Source organism: Vicia villosa, linkage group LG3 (genome assembly GCF_029867415.1).
Source record: "Vicia villosa cultivar HV-30 ecotype Madison, WI linkage group LG3, Vvil1.0, whole genome shotgun sequence".
NCBI classification, from domain to species: domain Eukaryota; kingdom Viridiplantae; phylum Streptophyta; class Magnoliopsida; order Fabales; family Fabaceae; genus Vicia; species Vicia villosa.
In genome coordinates, this window is record NC_081182.1 from 3940352 (window position 1) to 3961398 (window position 21047).

At 30.6% G+C, this 21047-nt stretch overlaps 2 protein-coding genes across 6 annotated transcripts; both read right to left on the reverse strand.

Moving 5' to 3' along the window:
• Positions 1-3326: 3326 nt before the first annotated feature.
• LOC131660085 (amino acid permease 8-like) lies at positions 3327-9655 on the reverse strand. 4 transcript variants are annotated; one of them, XM_058929219.1, is made up of 8 exons: positions 9440-9655; positions 8779-8874; positions 7910-8041; positions 4785-5112; positions 4471-4688; positions 4242-4381; positions 3910-4137; positions 3327-3831 (listed from the first exon to the last, which is right to left on the reverse strand). In XM_058929219.1, exons 3-8 carry the CDS (start codon positions 7986-7988, stop codon positions 3409-3411), a joined length of 1416 nt encoding a protein of 471 aa, XP_058785202.1. In that variant the 5' UTR covers positions 7989-8041; positions 8779-8874; positions 9440-9655; the 3' UTR covers positions 3327-3408. The 4 variants fall into 4 exon arrangements, with proteins under 4 accessions (XP_058785202.1, XP_058785201.1, XP_058785203.1 ...); XM_058929218.1 differs by having other exon boundaries at positions 8779-8899; XM_058929220.1 differs by having other exon boundaries at positions 4785-4827; positions 4924-5112; positions 8779-9655.
• Positions 9656-11090: 1435 nt separating this feature from the next.
• Positions 11091-18580, reverse strand: LOC131660086 (tryptophan--tRNA ligase, chloroplastic/mitochondrial-like). Of its 2 annotated transcripts, XR_009300693.1 has the most exons (16): positions 18425-18580; positions 18229-18342; positions 18045-18132; positions 17019-17060; positions 16173-16262; positions 15945-16067; positions 15154-15225; positions 14793-14905; positions 14669-14690; positions 14515-14580; positions 13993-14049; positions 13592-13638; positions 13333-13414; positions 12211-12300; positions 11454-11650; positions 11091-11318 (listed from the first exon to the last, which is right to left on the reverse strand). XR_009300693.1 is itself a non-coding variant. In XM_058929221.1 (15 exons), exons 1-15 carry the CDS (start codon positions 18472-18474, stop codon positions 11513-11515), a joined length of 1194 nt encoding a protein of 397 aa, XP_058785204.1. In that variant the 5' UTR covers positions 18475-18580; the 3' UTR covers positions 11091-11512. The 2 variants fall into 2 exon arrangements, 1 of the variants encoding a protein (XP_058785204.1); XM_058929221.1 differs by having other exon boundaries at positions 11091-11650.
• Between the last annotated feature and the right edge of the window lie 2467 nt (positions 18581-21047).

Genomic DNA, 21047 nt, shown 5'->3' on the forward strand with positions numbered 1-21047 from the left:
AAGCTTCTAGCTAATATTGTAGTTTTGTGAAAGGAATGACAACTAAAAATTCTACATAATTTTGTTGAAGAAATGACAATATTTCCCATGTAATATTTCATTTGGCTGCAAAATGATCAAAACAAAAAGTATAGAAAATCATATACCACGTATTTAGAAAAATTACCAAAATGAGTTGTTAAATAAAATTGATCATGCTGCTAAAATTCACTCAATAGAAGTAAATTAATATATCCAGCAAACATTAAATCTAATTATTGGCAGGCCTTAATTAGCATGAACAGTATGTTAAAAGAAAAAAGTTTTATGTATCATGTTTTTAACCATTAGTACATCATGCTTCTTGAAAGGATCTACCACAAATTTTGAAAACTGATACGCCTTGAGACTTGATAGAGCCTACAAAAATGATGTTACTCCCAATTATTTGGCCCATGCGAAAACTAGCAACCACTGCACCAATTCAAACTTTACGACATAAATCAACCTTGCCGAAGCCGTCGTAGGAATTACTTAATAGAGTCAACATTATGCTCACAGTGTATCCAATAATCTCTTCATTGGTCCATACTATCATATGTTAGAACAATTCTACAATATTTACACCTATGTAAGAATCAGGCCCATAATATATACTCAAATCTAGAACTTGGGGAAATTCCTGCATAAGAGATAAACATATTAGTTTTGAAGAAAGAAGCACATCTTTGGCTCCATGATGATCCTGCAAAATGAACATAATACACACACAGTTACAAACAATGTAACAAACCATTAAGTTTCTGTTAAGGACAACACTCTATAAACTGTATGCAAGCCGAGCATAAATTGCACTCCACTACAGGCTGAACTCCACACACACAAATGCTATCATAAATTTTGGAATTAACTAACCAAAGCTTTAGGAAAAATTTAAGGCCGAAACGGACCAGGGTGGTCGATCATTTGCGATTATTTGCTTAATTGGGTCATTGAAGACGTACAAACGAAAGATTTATCCAAGGCACATGTGCAATAAAATGCGGCATCTGGCCAGTGCTAATGTATCACAATATAGTGATTATGATATGCATAGTTTTTACCTTCAATCTATATTAACATGATACAAAATTCCCGAATCATATGGAGCAAGAAATTTATGAGAATAGTTAATAAAATCCAAAATAAACAATGTTGGCATCGAAAATGGGCAACCTCACCATTCTGAACAGGTATAATATCACCAATTGTTTTATCTGATACAACTACACGTTCTTTATTAATCTCTTTTATAACATCTTCAAAGTGTTCAAGTTCATCATCAAAAGACTCATTTTGGGACATAAACAACATCAAAACATTACAACAAATAAGTAAATAATAAAATTTGAATTGTTATGAAAATCAATTAACCGGAAACCATAGCTGAAGAAATAAGAAATGCTTGATTATATCCTGTAAAAGTAACCACAAAATTATCAAATCAACCACAAAAACCTCAACCACAAAATCAAAATTCTAACTTTCTAAGAAAACCAAACAAAAACAAAACAAAGGTGATGAAGGGCCCGTTTGTTTTGGCTTTTTTAAAAATGATTTTTATAGTGTTACCAAATTTTGTGAAAAATATTTTTACAAAGAAACTTTTTATAAAAGTTTCAAATGAAAATTTTGTTTGAATAGTTATTCTTAAAATGTGATTTTAGGTATTTCATCTATTTATGGGAAAAAAAATTGGATATCAAAATTTCAAAAAATCACTTAATTTTGAAGCTATTTCAAATAGATTTTCATAAAAATCATTTTTGAAATACAACTTTTTGAAAAAATTATGATTTTGACTAAGTTTTGGTCTTCAATTATGTATGTTTATGTTATAGGATGTTAAATTAAGTGTTTCATTTTAGAAAAAACGAATATAAAAAAACTTGTAATATTTTGAAAAACGGTTTTAGAAAATTTATTTTCAAAAATACAAAGAAAAAATTCATTTTTTTTAAAGCTGAAACAAACTGATCCGAAGTAAGAAGGATGGTCTTCTTCTATAACAGTGGCTGAGAGCATGTAAAGTAATTCACACCGTTAGAAACACTAAACTCTCGATCCAACCGATTCGCACACCGAAAACCGAAATAACAAAAAATATACCATTTAATTTAGTTATTGATTTAAAAACTGGTAATAAAAAGTTACTAATCAAATATAAGTCATATAAACTTCGATTTTTAGAAGGGACTTTTTTAAATATGATAAAATGTCTTAAATAACGTGCTAACTTTGTAATTGATTTATTTTTTACAACTATCAACTTTTTTTAAAAGGGAAGTAAATCAATTTTTCTTCTCTCAAAAATATTTTAGATAACATTTTAACAAAGAGTAAATAAATCTCTTTTTTCTCAAAAAAAATCTTAAAAAACGTCAGTGGTACAATGCAGATTTTTTTTTTAAATTATCAATTTTTGTCTAAAAATACTTTAAATTGTTGGAGGCAACTCGAACTCGAGGGGGTGAACGAGTGAGCACTTTACTTGGGACACACCTTTGTGAGAGATACACTACATTTCCACCTAAAACTTTAAGGTGATAGGTGTGTGAGTTCTCTCACTTATAAAGTGTTCATTTTTTTTTAAATGTGAGACTTCTTCCTCACACTTGATTCTCAACATAGATAACATGTTAACTTTATTTTTTTTAAATGTTTATCCACCTAAAACCTTAAGGTGATAGGTGTGTGGATTTTGAAAATTATCAACTTTTACGAAATCTACTACTAATTATCCACCTAAAACCTTAAGGTGATAGGTGTGTGGGTTCTCTCACACTTGATTCTCAACACTCCCCTGAACACTTTTCTCTCCCTCATGTTGAAGCTCGATACCACTGTTGGAGGCAACTCAAGGGGAGAGCACTTTATTTGGGACACACCTTTGTCAGTTATCCACCTAAAACCTTTGTCACTTGCTATTTTAACACTTTATGCAAGCCATATAGCGTGTCACATGCAGGAAACGACCTAGAACTCACATTATTTCATAGTTGATCCATATCAGAGATTCAAAAAAAGTTTTATGTTGTCTGTCGAATGCTTAACACAACTCTCTCCTTTTATCCGGACTTGAAACCGACTATGTATAAAAAAACTAACCTAAGCAAGATTGATTGTGAAACTTTAATTATTTAAAAAATATATTTTATAAAATTTCGTCAAAAATATTCGAGGAATTTTCTCTTAAAGACACATTTTATTCTCTAAGAATTCATGCCTCTCGAAAATATCAATGCCAGATTACAATTTTGTTGTAGTGAATTTTCTCTATATCTATCACAATAACTTGATGGAGAAGATACGAAAATGTGTTTGTTAGTTTTTTGATATCTTAGAATAACACTGTTACATTTTATTTGTGCGACAAATTTTTAAATAATATTACTGTTTATACATGAAGAGTTTATATTTTGTGATATTCTTACAAATTCCATGAACGGCACCAATCCCAGCACATGCTGAAATCATAAAACACACAAAACTCAATAATTGTAGCACACACCACTTCAATGAAAATTTATTGATTTGTTTCTGAGATATATGCATTTGTATTGGGAAGAAGATGACGAGTGGCCAAAACCCAAATGCTCCAAGCAAAGAGAGAAACTCGTTGAAAAATGGCATTGCCATGGCCATAACCGTGGCCATTATCACAAATATCGTCCTCCAAATTAACCGAAACATGTTGATGTTGAATGAAAAGGAGCAAATTTTGTTTGCGTATTCCTTATTTATAAAACTCGAGCGTGGCCACTTCATATTAGCACCCATCTCAACTATACGAAATAATGGTTGAGCTAACACCTGCATCATATTGTTATACCATTATCAAATCGTATATCTAACATATCAATAATAAGAGAAAAATCCAAAGATATTTACCTGATATGCTCCGACCATGTGAATTATAATGCAAACATTCCCTAAGGAAACCAACCAGAAGGGCTCATAAAATCCAAAGCCTGTGAGGATGTTCCCTGGAGTATGATCACCAAATGCAGCATAACCAAGTGAAGCACATAGGAGAAAAAGTGTTGTCATTGTTATGATCCCTAACACATTTGCCTTTTTCATTTGTTTGCTTTCTGGTGGATATGACTTCAATGTGTCCTAAAAAAAACATATACATAGAGAAAAATGTCTTAAAATGTGTGATAGAGAATATTGTTGAAGTCTAGTTAGTAAGGCGTGTTTGCGCGCGGGTGCGTTGTTACCATTATATCGTAAACAACGGTAGAATAAGTGCAAGCAAGTGCAATGTTTCCCAAAGCAGTTAAAATCTTCCAAACTTTGTCTTCTCTTGATAATCCTGGTCCTACTTTGACTCCAGACCATCTTGTTGGTTCTCCTTTCCCTATTTAACGTTAAAACTACTAGTTGTTGATATCGGTGAACGATTTAACGACGAATTTAATAATTCTGGTGAAAAGGTTTATATTATACCTGATATCACAACGACTAGAGAGAGTCCACTTCCGATTAATGCATATCCGAAAGAACTAATAGCAGCAATAATTGATATCAATGTTAACTTATGGAAATTTGGGATTTGAGACAAGAAAATCTGAACAATCCCAAAACCAATTATATAAGGATTATTTGAAAACTTGCAATAAGCTCCATGTCCATTTTTGTGGAAGCAAATTACTTTCTTTATAGCTCTGCCACATAAAATCATTATCATAAATTAGATGAAAAATAAATGAACTCATAAAATTAGAGTAAAGTTCTACCAAGAGATCAATGAAATAACATACACCATGCTTGTGGAGGAAGTTATAGTATATCCAACTGTAAGACCTGCAAGTTTTCCATACTGGATCAATCCACAAAACACGTGCATTGTTCCACCTAGGTATGCATGCACAGCTTGCATGTAAGTGTAGTTTCTTTTACCATTTACTGGGTCTGGATATCTATAACAATCAGCTATAAGATTGTAAGTGTAAATGGAAATGGATGAAAATGTGATCATAATGGTTATGCCAGCTATCCATCCAAGTTGAGCAATTGCCCATGCTAGAGCCAAAACTCCTGCACCTACTACCACTGTTATAACGTGTGTTGTTGCTGTCAACACATTCCCTACAACCAAAAATATCCAATAAAAAATGCATGAAATATTTATATATAATATAATAGTATCTAACTTTCTATTTCATTTACTTAATCTATTTGTGTACTCTGTTTTTACATTTTCACAATTTTAGTCATATATTAATTTTACAAACAACATCGAAGAAATGTGAGAATTTGATTCCTATAAAAACAAATATCTAACTAATTTGTCAATATTTAAAAGGTTATTTCTATTAGAATTATCAATAGTTCTTGACTAGTGAGGATGCCAACGCATATATAATGGCTAGGAATATGAGTAACTATGATTTGCTTGTTGAGCACTTTTTTTTTTACAAAAAAAAAAAACGAGAGTCAAACTTCATGTGTTTGGCACAACCATGAAAGACGGGGTTGTGAGCAAGTGCAATAGTGTTCATTTAGCGGGTCTGTTTACTTCCAATTACTATCAAGGTGATTCAAAATGGTGGATTTATTGATATAAAAGTCGTAATCAATTGTCTGATTTTAATGATGAAAACTTCTGATATACAACGATATTTAATGAAGTCTTTTTTTCTTAAAGATAGCTCAAGTGGTCAAAGATGCTCTCCGTACAAAGATGTTTTATCAATTTATCCTTTTGATTATGCTCTTTTTCAAATGCCTAGGAAATCAAGTCATCTCTTTGAAGTCAACAATGTTGTCCAATGACATTCAAATGAATACTTGTGTTTTAAGTTTCTTCGGTGGTTTGGACTGTCAAGTCTCAACTCTCCAAAATCAACTTAAACACATCTCTGGCCTCATTGAGCCAAAGATACAAATTTCGTTGTGATGCTAAATTCAAAGTTCTTGGAAGTGTGAAAGCTCGCATAGTCGTGTTTGTCTAAGTGACCAGATTCTTGTAAAGGCACAAGAATATTTCTGCAATTACTAAGGTAAAATCACACACACGCTTAAAACCTTTGAGAAGACTCTCTTAATTCACCACTACAAATAATACATTTTATGACAAAGCTTTCACCTCAACCAAAAAAAAAAACGATGTATAACTCCAAGACGCGCCGTTTTTTTTTTTTAAATATCATTTATATCCTCTGTTTTTGAATATAACCGAGGGAAAAACTAAATCAAAACATGCTTCAAATTCCAACAAATGCAGTTTATGTTTTTATTTCTTTTAAAATGGTGTCTTTCTTTTAATTTTATTTTTTATTTGTACATTAAATGATCTATTCCTTCAGTTTCTGTAATAATCGAGGGGTTAGATAATCAGATTTTACTATAAAAGCACTCGTTAATTAAGTTTTACCTTAAACATAACTCATCTATAGCAACTCCAAACTTGTACAAATCATTATTTGGGATGAATTGCTAGACAGAAAAAATCTTCAAGGTTTCGTGTTGTATGTTGTTTTTTTAACACCAACCTTAAACAAAACATTTTTTTTGCTCTTGCAATATATCACATAATGGTGTTGTTGTTTTCACCTCTTGCGAGGTCATTGTTATATTTTGGAATAACCTTCTTATGATGCCAATCAAAGAAAATACTCCATAATTTAATACTTTTCTCGATTGAAATATTGAAAAATGTATTCCTAAAATATGAATTGTTTTGCATGGCGTGGATGAATGTTGATAGCTAATGGTTGATAGGGTTTTTTTGGTAGTTGTAGTAGTAGGGGTGGCAAAACGGGTCCGGTCCGCGGGGAAAGCCCGTTTTGCCCGCACTTTTATGCGGGGCGGGGTAAGGTTTTAGGTCCGCTCCTTTTAATGTGTCTGCCCCGTTTTTTGCGGGCTTTTGCGGACATTGGCTTTTTTATACAATTTTACTATTTTTAAACCTAAAAGGTTCGATGTCCGCGGGCTTTCTCCGCCTCGTCCTCATGTTTTTGCGGGGCGGAGCAAGGTTTTAGACCCGCGCAATCAAATATGTCCGCCCCGCCCCATTTTTTACGGACTTTTATGGGGTGGGATTAAACGGGGCGGACATGCCCGTTTGCCACCGCTAAGTAGTAGTAGAAGATCAAGAGAGTTATATGAATTACCATATGAATGTTGATAGCTAATGGGAGGGAAAGGTAGAGTGGTTTTAAGTCAAAAAAATTAATAAGACAAAAGAGTAATGATGTTTATTTTGGAGAAAAAAATATGTGAGAGAAAGTAAATTATGAGAGAAAAAGTTAGAGAAAGGTAGAGAATTATGAGATCCAAATTCCTATATAGGGAAGTGTATAAGTGTACAAATTAATTGTGTGATAAGTGGTATATAAAGCATAATCTCCTTTCAAAATATAATTAAATATAAGTGAGTGTTATTTATCCAACACAAAATATTAAAGTTACCTAGAGTAAAATATTTTTAATATATATATATATATATATATATATATATATATATATATATATATATATATATATATATATATATATATATATATATATATATATATATATATATATATATATATATATATATATATATATATATATATATATATATATATATATATATATATATATATATATATATATATATACTATTTAATTTTAATATATTGAACAACATGAATTTTTCAACCCTTATTCAACATTTTATTTTAAATATATTATTCCTATCATATTATTGTGTACTCCAAAATTGTTAGAGTATTTTCTAGAAAACATCTTTATAAGGAACATTTTAGTTTTGTTTTTTCATCACAACATAAAAGTGTATAAAAGATGTGTAGGAAAAGGTTATATGGTTCTGAAAAAAGAAAGATGCTGAACTCAGATGCAGTTTATAAGTGGAAAGATATATAGAAAGCATATATACCAGTTCTCTTTATTCTTCCATCATCATCAACTTCCTCATTTGAGTACTCTTTCATAGACACAACCTTTTCACCCTCCATTTACACACTGATTAATTAATTAATTAATTAATTAATTAATTAATCTCAATACCCTGTCAACAATTATAGCTTCCAATTAGCATCAAAAACAAATTTGGAAAATATTATTTTGAAGAAAAAAAATGAAATTTGATGTCTAACATAGTAACATTCAATAAATCATAATTTTTTATTTTTTTATTTCATTTCTCTTATTTTAACATTCAAACAAAAAATGTCTTTTAATAGCAATACATTAGAATTAAAAGGTATTGCACAATGTAAAATAGTTTTACATTGTTATCTAATGAGAATTTATCATTTAGCTATATCATATAACTTATTCAAAAATAATAGTATGACTTGACACTTCACATGATTGTGATTGGTTGACAGTGTAAACTAATTTGCGTATTCCATTTTCTCATAATATTACTTATTCAATTAAACTTTACTCAAACTACTCTAAAATGATTGATTCAGTTTTTTTTTAATATTACAAAATAACTAATATTTTAAAATCAACATTAAACTTTTAATTATACTATCTAAGTAATATGATTTACATAACTCTCAAATTAATATCTTTCAATTTACATATTTATAATAGAAGTGAGAAGACAAATATATGATCAAATACAAAAAAAATACAATTATATATTTTGTTAGTTTGTGAGAATTTCTTAAAATTAGTTGATTTATATATATTGAAGAAAATAATACTGTAATAATTAATTTTAAAGAAAACTCATAACATGTTCCAAAAACAGTTTCCACATTTTTCAAAAATAAAAGTTATTTATCATGTTACCTGCTCTCCAGTGAGTTTAGCAGTGATTAGCCCTTCTCTTGTTCTTCTTCTTGATTCTATTTCTCTTCCTCTTTCTTTCAATCTCTTCTATCTCCTCTGAAATGAATTTTGACTTCCACTACTTCATTGTTCAGAAAATGGTTACTTAAGAATTATGTTATGCAAAATTTCAATTTGGCCTTATTTTAAATGTTGACACTCCTAGTCCTATATTAATTTTATTGTTCAGTATGCATGTGTGTATAATTACTACCATACATTAACCATGCATTATTTGAGGGACCATTGCATTTTGTTTTGAAAACAACACCTATCCTATTAAGAGTAAAAAGTCTTTGAAAATTGAAATAATCTAACCAAACATAACACAGGCAATGAAATATTTGCATCATCTTAATTAAAAAATTATTACAAAATAAAAGATATTTTTAAATTTTCAATACAATATTAATTTTTATACTATTTAATTAATATTATTCTAATAACTTTAAATACTTTAATAAAAATACAATTCTATATCTTGTTAGTTTGTGTGAATTTGTTAATTAAATTAGTTGTTTTATATGGGAGAAAATAGTAAGACTTAATTTAAAAAAATATATAAAAAAAACTCGTAACATACTCCAAAAACGGTATCTACACTTTTCAAAATACAAGTTACCTATTCTCTTCTCTTGTTGTTCTGCTTGATTCTGTTTCTCTTTCTCTTCCTTTCAATCTCTTCTATCTGCTCTGAAATGAATTTTGATTTCTACTACTCCATTGGTCTAATTCACAAAATGGTTACTTATTCTCATATGATATTATATCATATAAGAATGAAGAATATCATAGAAAATTCCAAATTGCCCCTTCTTCTACATGTTGTTTTACAAGTTGACACAAATGCATCAACACAAATTATGTAAGACACGTGTAACATATTTATATGAATATATATATATATATATATATATATATATATATATATATATATATATATATATATATATATATATATATATATATATATATATATATATATATATATATATATATATATATATATAATATTTTCAAAATCTTAAAAAAATCATCGAACAGAAATATTAAAATTGTATTTTAAAATGATATCATCTAATTATTATACTTTTTACTTTTAAAGAGATTAATTTTGAAATACAATATTGTAATGTAGGGTATGATTGTTTCAAATATGATACGAGCAATATATTGCTTTAAGTTTTTGAAAATTATTCTTAGATATTTTTTATTTTTGAGAATATTGTTACACATAATTTTTCATATTTATTTGTATGTTTAGAGTGTGAAAATTCAATATTCTAAAAAAAATAAAACTAATTAACTACAACTTAGTATTTATATTTCTTTTTCTTTATCTTTTTTTATCATTTTTTAAATTAAATAAAATTTATAAAGTTTTTGAAAAATATAATTTTTGACAATATTATTCCTAAAAATTATAATACTGAGAATATATTCCAAAAAATGTTATTTCATTGAAACACCTATAAGAAAAATTGGTGTAAATTAGAAGATCTCACATTTAAATTCAAAGAGTTATAGAGCTCGATAATGTATATAACTGGGTCTTCCAAAATCATAACATCAAAAAGATTTTAGAATAATAGAGACCAACAAAAACACTTTAAAAGAATCAAGAATTTTTTAAAAACATTTATAATCTTAAAAATATTCTAAAAAATTGATACTAATGTGATAGTATAATTTTAGTATTTGTTGATGTGAGAGGAATGCACTATGTATGACGTGTGATTATTCATATTCATGCATTTTGTGTTTATATTCTCTAGTAGCTTTATGCCAAAAAAAGAAAATTCTATCATAGCATAAATGCATTGTTGATTATATTAATATTAATAAACTTTTACCAAAATGACGTTTGAAATCAACACAGTTAATTTTGATAACTTTTGCTTCATAAGCAAAGACTCAGTTATAGTCTATTAATTATGTCAAAATATTTTCTATAATTTTCTATAATGTGTTAGTTTTGTTTAATTGGAAAAATAGAAGAGATATTAAAGTGAATCATTATAATAGTGGGGATGTAGTAAGTATATAATGTTCATGTGTTATTCGACAACAACTAATATATAGTGGAGATGTAATAAGAGGATATAATGATCAAGTTGACATTAGAGCTAGTGGAGAAAGAGGATAAAGAATAAAGCAATTGGGAGATATAATAATGTCTTAGTGAGTGCTGCAATTTCAGTGATCAGCAGTACAAGGAAATTATTATTGGCTTGAATGGAACAACAATATATGAAATAATGAAAGCCACAACCTGAAAAATATTGTCAGATATGAAAATCCAATATTCTTACATCTTCAACTACTTTGTGAACTGAAATTGTATTGTGGAGTTTCCTATTGTCAGATTCTAGACACCTCAACTTTCATTTATTAATTTGGTTTACAATATTATTCCAGAACAAATAAACAATGGAGGAGATCCAAAACAAGTAAAACTAAAAAAACAAATGCAACAAGCATAATCATTGAGAAGAAACAACCTGTTACATCAAGAATGCACGAAAACTTTAGGCTTTGCATCGAATAATCTTCCCCACTTCCAGGAGTCGACTATATATGTCCCCTGATTACTCCAAAATAATGAGGCTGATGATGATAAATCATACAAAAGTTACCTTTAAATTAAGTAGCCATATCGCAAATCTTATAGCTTAAATTTGCTTGGCGTCATCAATCACTGTCTCCTCGAAAATCCCATTGCTTGGTAAACATTATGAAGTGTAGCATTCGCTATATCTTCTGCATTTCTAGCACCTTCTCTTAATACTTTGTCTAAATAACCTGAATCTGACATGAGTTCTTCATACCGAGTCTGTTAAGGAAACGAGGAAAAAACATGAAGTGATAATGCAGACTACAAGCTCACCAAGAAAATATAAGGGGCAAACTGCTCTATTAGTGAGAAAAGATAGTATTACTCTCCTAATACTAAAAAATGAGTTATGCACTAAACTTCTCTTGCAAGATTTCAAGAGCTACTTGAATGTTTTGGTATAAAAGATTACTAGAAATATTAATTGAAATTAATAACCGTATTTCTAATGATTCAATAATATTGCATAATAACATTATATTTTTGGTAATTTTACGTAAAACTTAATTCTCATTGAAACAAATCCAACATAAACCCATTATTTCAAAATTGAACTTTCCGAAAGTAATAAACACTACTTATCCAAATAAACTCATGTAACAAATTTCACACATCAATCTAAAATTATCCCTTCAGAATGGTCTAAAATTATCCCTTCAGAATGGGCTATTAAAAACTATAAGTATCCAAATAAACTTGTGTAATAAGTGCATGATTAAACAGTCATTATTGTTGTGCCAAAAATAATCTTAGCCAAGGTAACATTTAGTATTTCGAACCTGAATGGGTTGCAAATGATCAATCAAGGCATCTGTTAAAAGAGGTTTGAATGTGCCCCAGTTCATGTCTTGGCATTCCTGCACAATTTCCTGTACACAAAAGTGGGTATAAAATAAAATATCTCTGTAAATGTTAGGAAGTCAGACATCACTGCCTGATTGGGAAATGCTTTGAAGAAATATAACAATAAAGACTAAAGTTTACACCGGGCTTTCCTATGTAGGTTCAATATCCCATTTCATGCCTTTTGACTAGTCATAGTAGAAATAATTACTTCACAAATTAATGTCCAGGAATTCTTACCAACATTGGCTGTAATATGTTGAGGATGCTTAAAAAATATTAATCTGAATGCCATAATTCGAAAAAGACTAATTCATGATCAAGGATTGAAAAACAGACAATATTCTTGAAGCAAATATGAGATATCTGTTACAATAATAAAGGGCAATAAAGTAGTTAGGATCAGTTAATTAGAACTTCAGAACCACGAAACCAGATTAGTCGATTCACTATGTGGATCGGAACTAGTTGGCTAAACCCAAAAAAAATTTAAAAAAATAGGGGTTATTTGTATTTTGTAGTTTTGATAGTTTGTTAGTGAAAGGAGAGATCATTTGCATTTATTGAGAAAGGAAATCCTTGGGGAGAATTATTTTCTTTCAATAATGCATTTTCTTTTGATTGGATCTGTCTTTCTCCCATTTCAATTTCTCTGGTCTCCTAACAAGTTGATCCGACCAGCTGGACCAATTGCTAGGGAAGAAAGAGAGGCCTTTGATTGGAGGGGGCGGGCTGGCTATAACCTCCTTCATAGAAACCCAACATACAAAGACTTAACATGAGATGTCCTCCTAGTCCCAATACATTTATTTGTTGGACATAGAAATTGAAACTTGAAGAGGAAACATAAAAAGAGACCTTGATCTAACATTTTGGTTTCTGATAGAACAATGTGGCTTTAAGCCTTTAATACGTAAGAGACACAAAAGTAAAACTATAAAGTAAAATTTTAACATGGAAAGCATCAAACATGCTTGGTTGAACAAGGAAGATTCCAAAACCAGTTACTGACAACTTAAGTAATTAAAAATGAAAAGGAAATATAATCCATTTCTGACCTCTTTTGTCTTTCCAGAAATGAGCTGATATATGGAAAGAAGATTATTACATTCAGGTCTCTCAGGATTGTCGATTTCCAAGCTGTTAGATTCACCATAGTGCATAAGCAATTATGAACTAACAATCACCAAATTTGAAAATATTTATAGAAAACGAGTAAATGAAGAAAAAAATAGGCATTTACAGGAAGCCTCCAAGGACCATGAGCATTATATAACTATATAATATCATTAAAAATGGGATAACAACAATATTAACCTTGGAAATGAATCAGTTTTGCAACGTTTGATCTTGTTTGCTATAAGCTACAAAACAAAATAAGTAAACTCTGAGCAAGAGAAAGGAAAATTAAATCTACAGAGCAAATAGCAAATTTATCCTATAAGAAAAACTATTAAGAAAGATCTTGAGATTAACGAATTGGATAAAAGCATGGTCCCCGGTAGAACATTATGGCGAAAGTTGATCCATATAGCCAACCCCACTTAGTGGGATAAGGCTTGGTTGTTGTTTGTTTATTGTTGTTTGTATTGATAGGCAATTTAATCATATATCAATATGTAAGTTGCAAAAAAATTATTCATTCAATATGGGTGATAGAATCATATTTAATTTAAATCCACATAAGTAAATCGTTTCTAGTGAATATGGTTACTTACATCTTTAGAATCAAGAATATTGATTCTGGATTGATCAGAAGGTGCAGACTTTGACATCTATAAAATTGAACCCGTGATACTGTCAGAATAAATTCATACTCAAATCAAAAAATAAAGTTTGCAGTTTCATATATATAAATTCATACTCAAATCAAAAAATAAAGTTTGTTACTATTATCATATAATACTACTTTTTTGTCCCTTATTATAAACTCTGTCATTTCATATATATTAAAAAAATAGACAGCTTATTTAATGTGTATATGCTATGTATATATGTTCTTAAAGTACCCTCTTGTATATAAATGTGTTTAACTCGGACTTTTCATCTCCTAAGACACGACTTGGTAATAATAATTAGAGGTATATTTGAATAACAATAATAATAAATGTATAATGTGAAACAAGACTAATGTTTAGAGAAAAAGTCAACTCGGACTTATATTTAGGAACAGGGACAGTATATTCTGCATCTTTTCCTATGCGCACATAAGCGAGGGAAAGTGGAAATATTGGACAAACCTTTGACAGGCCATCAGTTAGGGACATAATTCGGGCTCCAGTTGGAGGTATAAGGGGCTCTGGAACCTAAATGCCATAAAACCCTGTTAGAAAAAAACATGTTTAATGCATTTTAATTCATCAGTTCATTCTAATGGGGTGAAATATAACTTGCCTTAAATAAAGCACCACCTCGCCTGTCATATATGTACAGAATAAAGAATGGTCAAGCCTAATAAATCTTAAAAAGAGAAGCTAAATAGTGGACGGTTATATCTAATCTAAAAATAATTCCTCACCCGCCTAATTTCTTCCACTTTCTTCCTCCATATAAATTATTAACCCGCTCAGCTAAGTGACGGGTCAACTCCAAATGCTGCTTTTGATCTTCACCAACAGGAACAAAATCAGTCTGCAGATGCATGCTGCATTTTTTGTAAGAATTATACTAACCCAAGGTAAATATAATATAATATCATAATGCATTTTAAAAGTTCCAAAAACTAATCAAGCAAGGTTGGTTACATTTAAATTAAGTAACATTATCATATTTACTAGGTTATTCAACTTTCACTATTACTTAATAAATCAGGGGGGAATATAAGATAGAACATAAAATTTTAATTATAAAATTCCATGAGAAAGCGTGTAAAAAACCACCTGATATAGAAGTATATCAGAAGCCATCAGAACAGGATAAGTCAAAAGAGCAACCCCAACTTCATCATCTCCCTAAAATTCAATTCCAAAAGAACAAGTTATATGGATGAATGAATAATACAAGCTGTGAGGAAAAGATAAGAAAAAAACAAGGGTCTGGTTTAGCAAATATACACTGGCTTAAACATAGTACAATCAAATGGAAATATAGTAAATAGACGTTAATAATTTAGAATAGTCTTTCACCGGCAATCAAGGCCTAAACATCTGAACACAAATTGTTTCCTTACTTTAGCTGGAGAGCAATAATGAAAATAGTCAAGAAGTAGCAGTATTGAGAGCTGAAAGCATAAGCAAATCTCAAAAAACAAATGTGGCACGCACTCAAGCTCTTTCCATTCAAAACCAAATCTTTATACTTAATTATGAATAACTTCTTACATTCCCTGTTTAAATTGAATAACTTCTTACATTCCCTGTTTAAATGTGTTAATGCATGTGTCTGCACGCGCCGCGACATAATTATTTTATTTACTGATTGTTTACAAATAAAACAATCTTACTTTAGAAGAAGGAAACTATTGTTGTTGACTAGTTAAAAAGAACGAAAGAATTATATATATATATATATATATATATATATATATATATATATATATATATATATATATATATATATATATATATATATATATATATATATAATGCAAAGCAAACTAGATCCACAAGATAGCAAAAATAATAAATAAAGTAAAAATGGAAATTAGAAATGCATACAGCTATAAACGCACCGCCTTGCGAGACTTCTCTTTAAACTGTATCATTCTGTTCAGCCAGCCGATTGGTGTAATGGAACTTAACAGCCACATCAATTCTACGTGTGCTCGGACATGAGACTGGACAAAAACTGAAGCCTGTTTGCAGAAATGAATGTCATTTATCCTCAATGGACAAAGGTTCAGAGATTTCCACCATAAATATTATTCCTTAAAAAGATCTGAGCAAAAGTTGTAAAGAACCTTTGAAGGATCTATCCCAGATGCCAGGTAAATGGCTGCAGTTGACTTTGTATCCTTAGATAATTGTTGTCTGTCGTGTGGCAATGTAATCTGTGGGAGAAAATCTAAAGGGGTGAGAAATGGGACATTATTACTCAATGTCTATAAAACATGGAAGTTGGGTTTAATAAGTACAATGAAGTGCAAAAGGTTAGCCCAAAAATTCCTATCCAAAAACCAATACGATTAACCGGAGTGTGTTTTAAGGTGTAACTGTGAAGTATGGACCCTTCAAATCTTTCTATGACAGTGTTGCATAGGTTGTGTACATGTGATTTCAACTGACCACGTTTTACATGTGGTACATCTTTTGACCTGCAAGTCGAGCTACTACTTTTATTCTAAACAAATTTTATTTGTGAGGAATATGGATGAAGTTTCAACTAAAAACAAAAATGGAAATCTAAACTGGCACAAAGGTGGCTTTAACTATACTCTAGATCGATATCCTCATCAATAAACAAATATGTGAATTTGCTTGGCCTGCTCAATCTAATTTACAAGAAACCTAAAACTAAATAACCTAGTTATAAAGCCAGTCTACATTTGTCCAAGAAATAGTGAACGGCACAATAGCGAGTCCACGCTTGCGGAATAGTAAACTCACTAAAGCTCATCAGCAGCACAATTAGAGGGAAAATTATGAAATTCAAGAATATCCATTAATTATCACATTACAATGCATACCAAAAGATCAAATTAAATGACGTCAGACCTGCAGCTCAAACAATAAAAAAGAGAGAACGAAAAAAATCATCACCAGGAGTTATACGAGTCTAGTTATTAGCAGAAGAAATATGAACATACCGCATGCAGATCCACAATGAAGTAAAGAGTATCATACTCATCCTGCAACAAAATTGAAATCAATGTTAATTCTTAAAACTAAAAAAGTCTTGCATATTTGTGAATAAAAAACCATTTAGGCTATGTTTGCGAGTTTGGAGGGAGGGGAAGAGGAAGGCTTCCGAAAACGAAATTTTAAAAAAATATAGAAAAATATTTGACATATTTTGAAAAAATGATTTTATTTAGAATGATAATAGAGTCATTATCATTACTAAATTTTTAATTTTCAGAATAGTATAACAACCTAAAAGATATTTGGAAATTTTATGTAAGCCCTCCAAAACCCTTCTTCAATATATTTTTTGAGTTCCCCTATTTTATGGGGTTTTTGGTGTTATGAATAAAATCAAACCCTCCAAAACCCTCCTACTTAAAATCTTTTTATTCTTTTCACCCAATTCTTCCTGTTTTCCAAAGCTCTCTCCTCCCTTCCCTTCCAAACTCACAAACAAAGCCTTAGTGTTGAACTGGACTCAAAACAAATACACAATTAACACAAACATATTATATTAGAAAACCGCACTCATTGGTCCGAGTAACAATATCCTACACTACTAATAGAAGGATTAAACAAAAAGAAATGCATGTAAATCAAACCGAAAGTGTGCTTAATTGACAAATCATGCAGACTCAGTCTCTAGAAGGTGGCTTAAATTGAGTATTCAATCGCAATAAAACAGTATCTGAGAATATTGACTTGTAGAGGAAAATGCGCATATGAGATAACTAGCTCAGTAGCACCAACACCTCTGAAAAAAATGTGTGTCCGTGTCAATGTCACCAGCACCGACATGATTACATTTAATTTATTCATTTTTATAAATTATTATTGGTGTCGACATGTCAGAATCGTGTTTCCCCGGGTCCGTGCTCATAGATAGCAAGTGAAATAAACCACATATCATTATCAATCAACAATGTAGCGGTGGGCAGAAGCTGGTTCCTTATTTAAAAAAAACATGAAATAAGAAATTTAACGAAAACCTGAAGAGCAACCCAATTCTTGATGGCGCCGAAATAATTTCCAAGGTGAATTGAGCCGGTAGGTTGAACTCCCGAGGCAACTCGTTTCCTGTGGAAAAAGAAGACGTTAGTTAGTTAGTTGAAGATGATAAAACTGAAATGAGAATTGAATTGAATGAGAATTGAATTGAATGTGAATTACTACTTGATAGGGGTTGAGGTAGGTGTTGGAGTGTCTGTAGAGGTAGATGATAGAGTGGTGCAGCATCGAATGGTGGGTCTGAGGCGAGAGCGAAGGAGCGTTGAAGCTGCACATGACCTGTTTGTTGAAATGACTAACTTGTAATGAAAATGAAAAGAGGAGATAACAAAGAGAGTGAATGAGTAAGTGTATACCGTACAGTGAAGGAATGAAGCATGACGGAACCGCGTACTGAGAAAGAACACCCATCTTTTCCTCTGCCAGCGGCACCTTTGAATGTTGATTTGGTTTCGTTTTGATATACTCCTATCAAAATGAGATGAGATAAACGGCTATGGTTGAATTAGGCATGGAAACTAGTGGGCTGGAGACAGGTTTTACCTCTTCAAACTCAAATTTTAATTTTTAATTAATTCTCGTTCCCTATCCCAAATCTAAATAGGATGGAGAATTAAAATTCAAACCCGTCTCAAATGAATTAGAGTTCGGATATATTTGCTCTGCCACTATCCATTTAATAAAACAAATTCTTTTTTAATTAAAATTATTATTTTTTCAAAAATCAAATTACATTATAAATAATAAAATAAAACAATCTCAAAATATTTCATACATACATTTTAAACAATAAATACAAATCAAATTATCAAAACATAAGCCACGTATTTAATAATATAAATTATGAAATATAAATAATAATGTACATAATAAAATAAACGGGACGGATTCGGGGTGGTCCCATTACCCGACTCGTCCCATATTTTATAATCGGGGAAAAGTCAAAATCAATCAAAGCGCGTTTTCCCTGTCAACTTTGGGGCGGGTTCGGATATGTACTCGCGGGTATGGGTTTTATTGTCATGCCTAGGTTAAATTGAAAAGGATCTGGATTCCCTGCATTTGAGGCGGAAAAGGTATGTGTCTTTCAAACAACCTTCTCCATTTGATCAATTGTGTGCTCCAAAATATGTCATGTGTCGGACTTTCTTTTTTCTTAAAACATAGAAACGCAAAATGAATACAATTTGGCAATATCAGGTTTATACTAGTGCCGCCTCCGTGCTCCGCTGGTGGTGTAGAAATCGTTAATTCTGTATTAATTGGGAGTATTTTTCAGATCTCTTCCGCCTCTGCAGGAATTGTTAGGGAGCGAATTTGTTTTTAACCCCACAACCTGTCAATAATGTAGCAATTTTCTTGACAATGTGTTACAATTAAGCTTTGTATATTGCCACAGTACTCAAAACAATAATGAATTGTTGATCTCTAGCATTCAAACTCATTTGATAACACGTGCTTTTGAAACCACGAGGTTACAAACTGTTTTTTACATTTTCAATCAACTGTAACCAATTACACAAATGTGTTAACCGGTGATAAGAACGAAAACTTAACATTTTTAGAAAAAGCTTTAGTTGTAACCAATTAACCAAACTCTGTAATCGATTACCAATGAAACAATGAATACTTTTTCATTTTCAATTTGATCCAACAAGTTACAAACTTCATCTCTATATCATGGCAATGATTCGTGATATTATACTCTTTCCAAAATGTATAATTCAAGTATAATTAGCTATGAATTTAGATTTTCAAATTTGAACTCTTCCGATTCAATTCAAATTCAAAACTCTCTTAATTTTCATCTAAGTGCCTTGAGTTATAATCTTTGTGAATTTTTTTTTGCATAAACCTTTATTGCATCATTAAAGTTTCATTCATAAAAGTTCCGAGCACTTACGTATTATACATTGTTAATTGAAAGGGAATATCAATTCTCATAATTGTTGCAAGCTCAAACTCTACTTCTTATTCAAATTTTGTTTTTGTTCACTTAGAGTAAGTGATAATTGTACACAAATGAAAGTGGTGTGCCTTATCTTCTATGTTGTGAAAACAAATGTGATGTTTCTTTGTGTTTATGTTCGATATTTAAGAGAATTTGGTGGATTGGTTGTAACATTTCTAGCATAGTGAAATCTCTCACGGGATGTGATGGACTAGATGTACTCTTATTTGAAAAGGGAGACTAGTATGCATCTTGGTGTTATTTACTTTCTGCATTTATTTTTCAGCACTTTATCTTCTATATTAGTTCTGAAAAATAAGAACATCCTCTCTAACAATCATAAACCAAGAAAATTTCAATAATACTGATTAATCTGATTCACCCCTTCCCCTTTTATATTATATTTCATAAGTATATTTGGCATTTGAGAAGGTTATAGGTAACTTGTTCCTAAAGATCCAGAATGGCTTCTACAAATTCGATTTTTAGAGACGGTGGTAACAACAATAAACCGCCATAATTTTGTGATTGGTATTGTGATTTTCGAAAGATCTGCATGCAAGCACATCTTGAAGCACATGGAGAAACAAATATGTAATTCAAAAGAGAACGGTATTTTCATTCCTACAAGTGTTGTCAATGGTGTTGGTACAACAAAGATTTAAAGTTCATGGGATGATGATGATAAGAACAAAATTATCTATGACAAGAAAGCTAAAAATATTCTTCAGGCAGCATTAAGTAGGATTAATTTTTCCATGTCTCTCGATGCACAACGGCTACAAAAATCTGAGATACACTAGAAGTCACTCATGAAGGAACCGCTAAAGTGAAAAGATCAAGATTGAATACTTTAAGTCAAGAATATGGGTTGTTTAGAATGCAGCCCGGAGAATCAATCTTTGACTTGCGGAAAAGATTTGTGCATTTTAAAAATCACTTGATGACCCTCGGTAAGACTTTTTATAATGATGAACTTAATCTTAAAGTGCTTAGATCTTTGACCGGGACATGGCAACCAAAAGTGACAGCG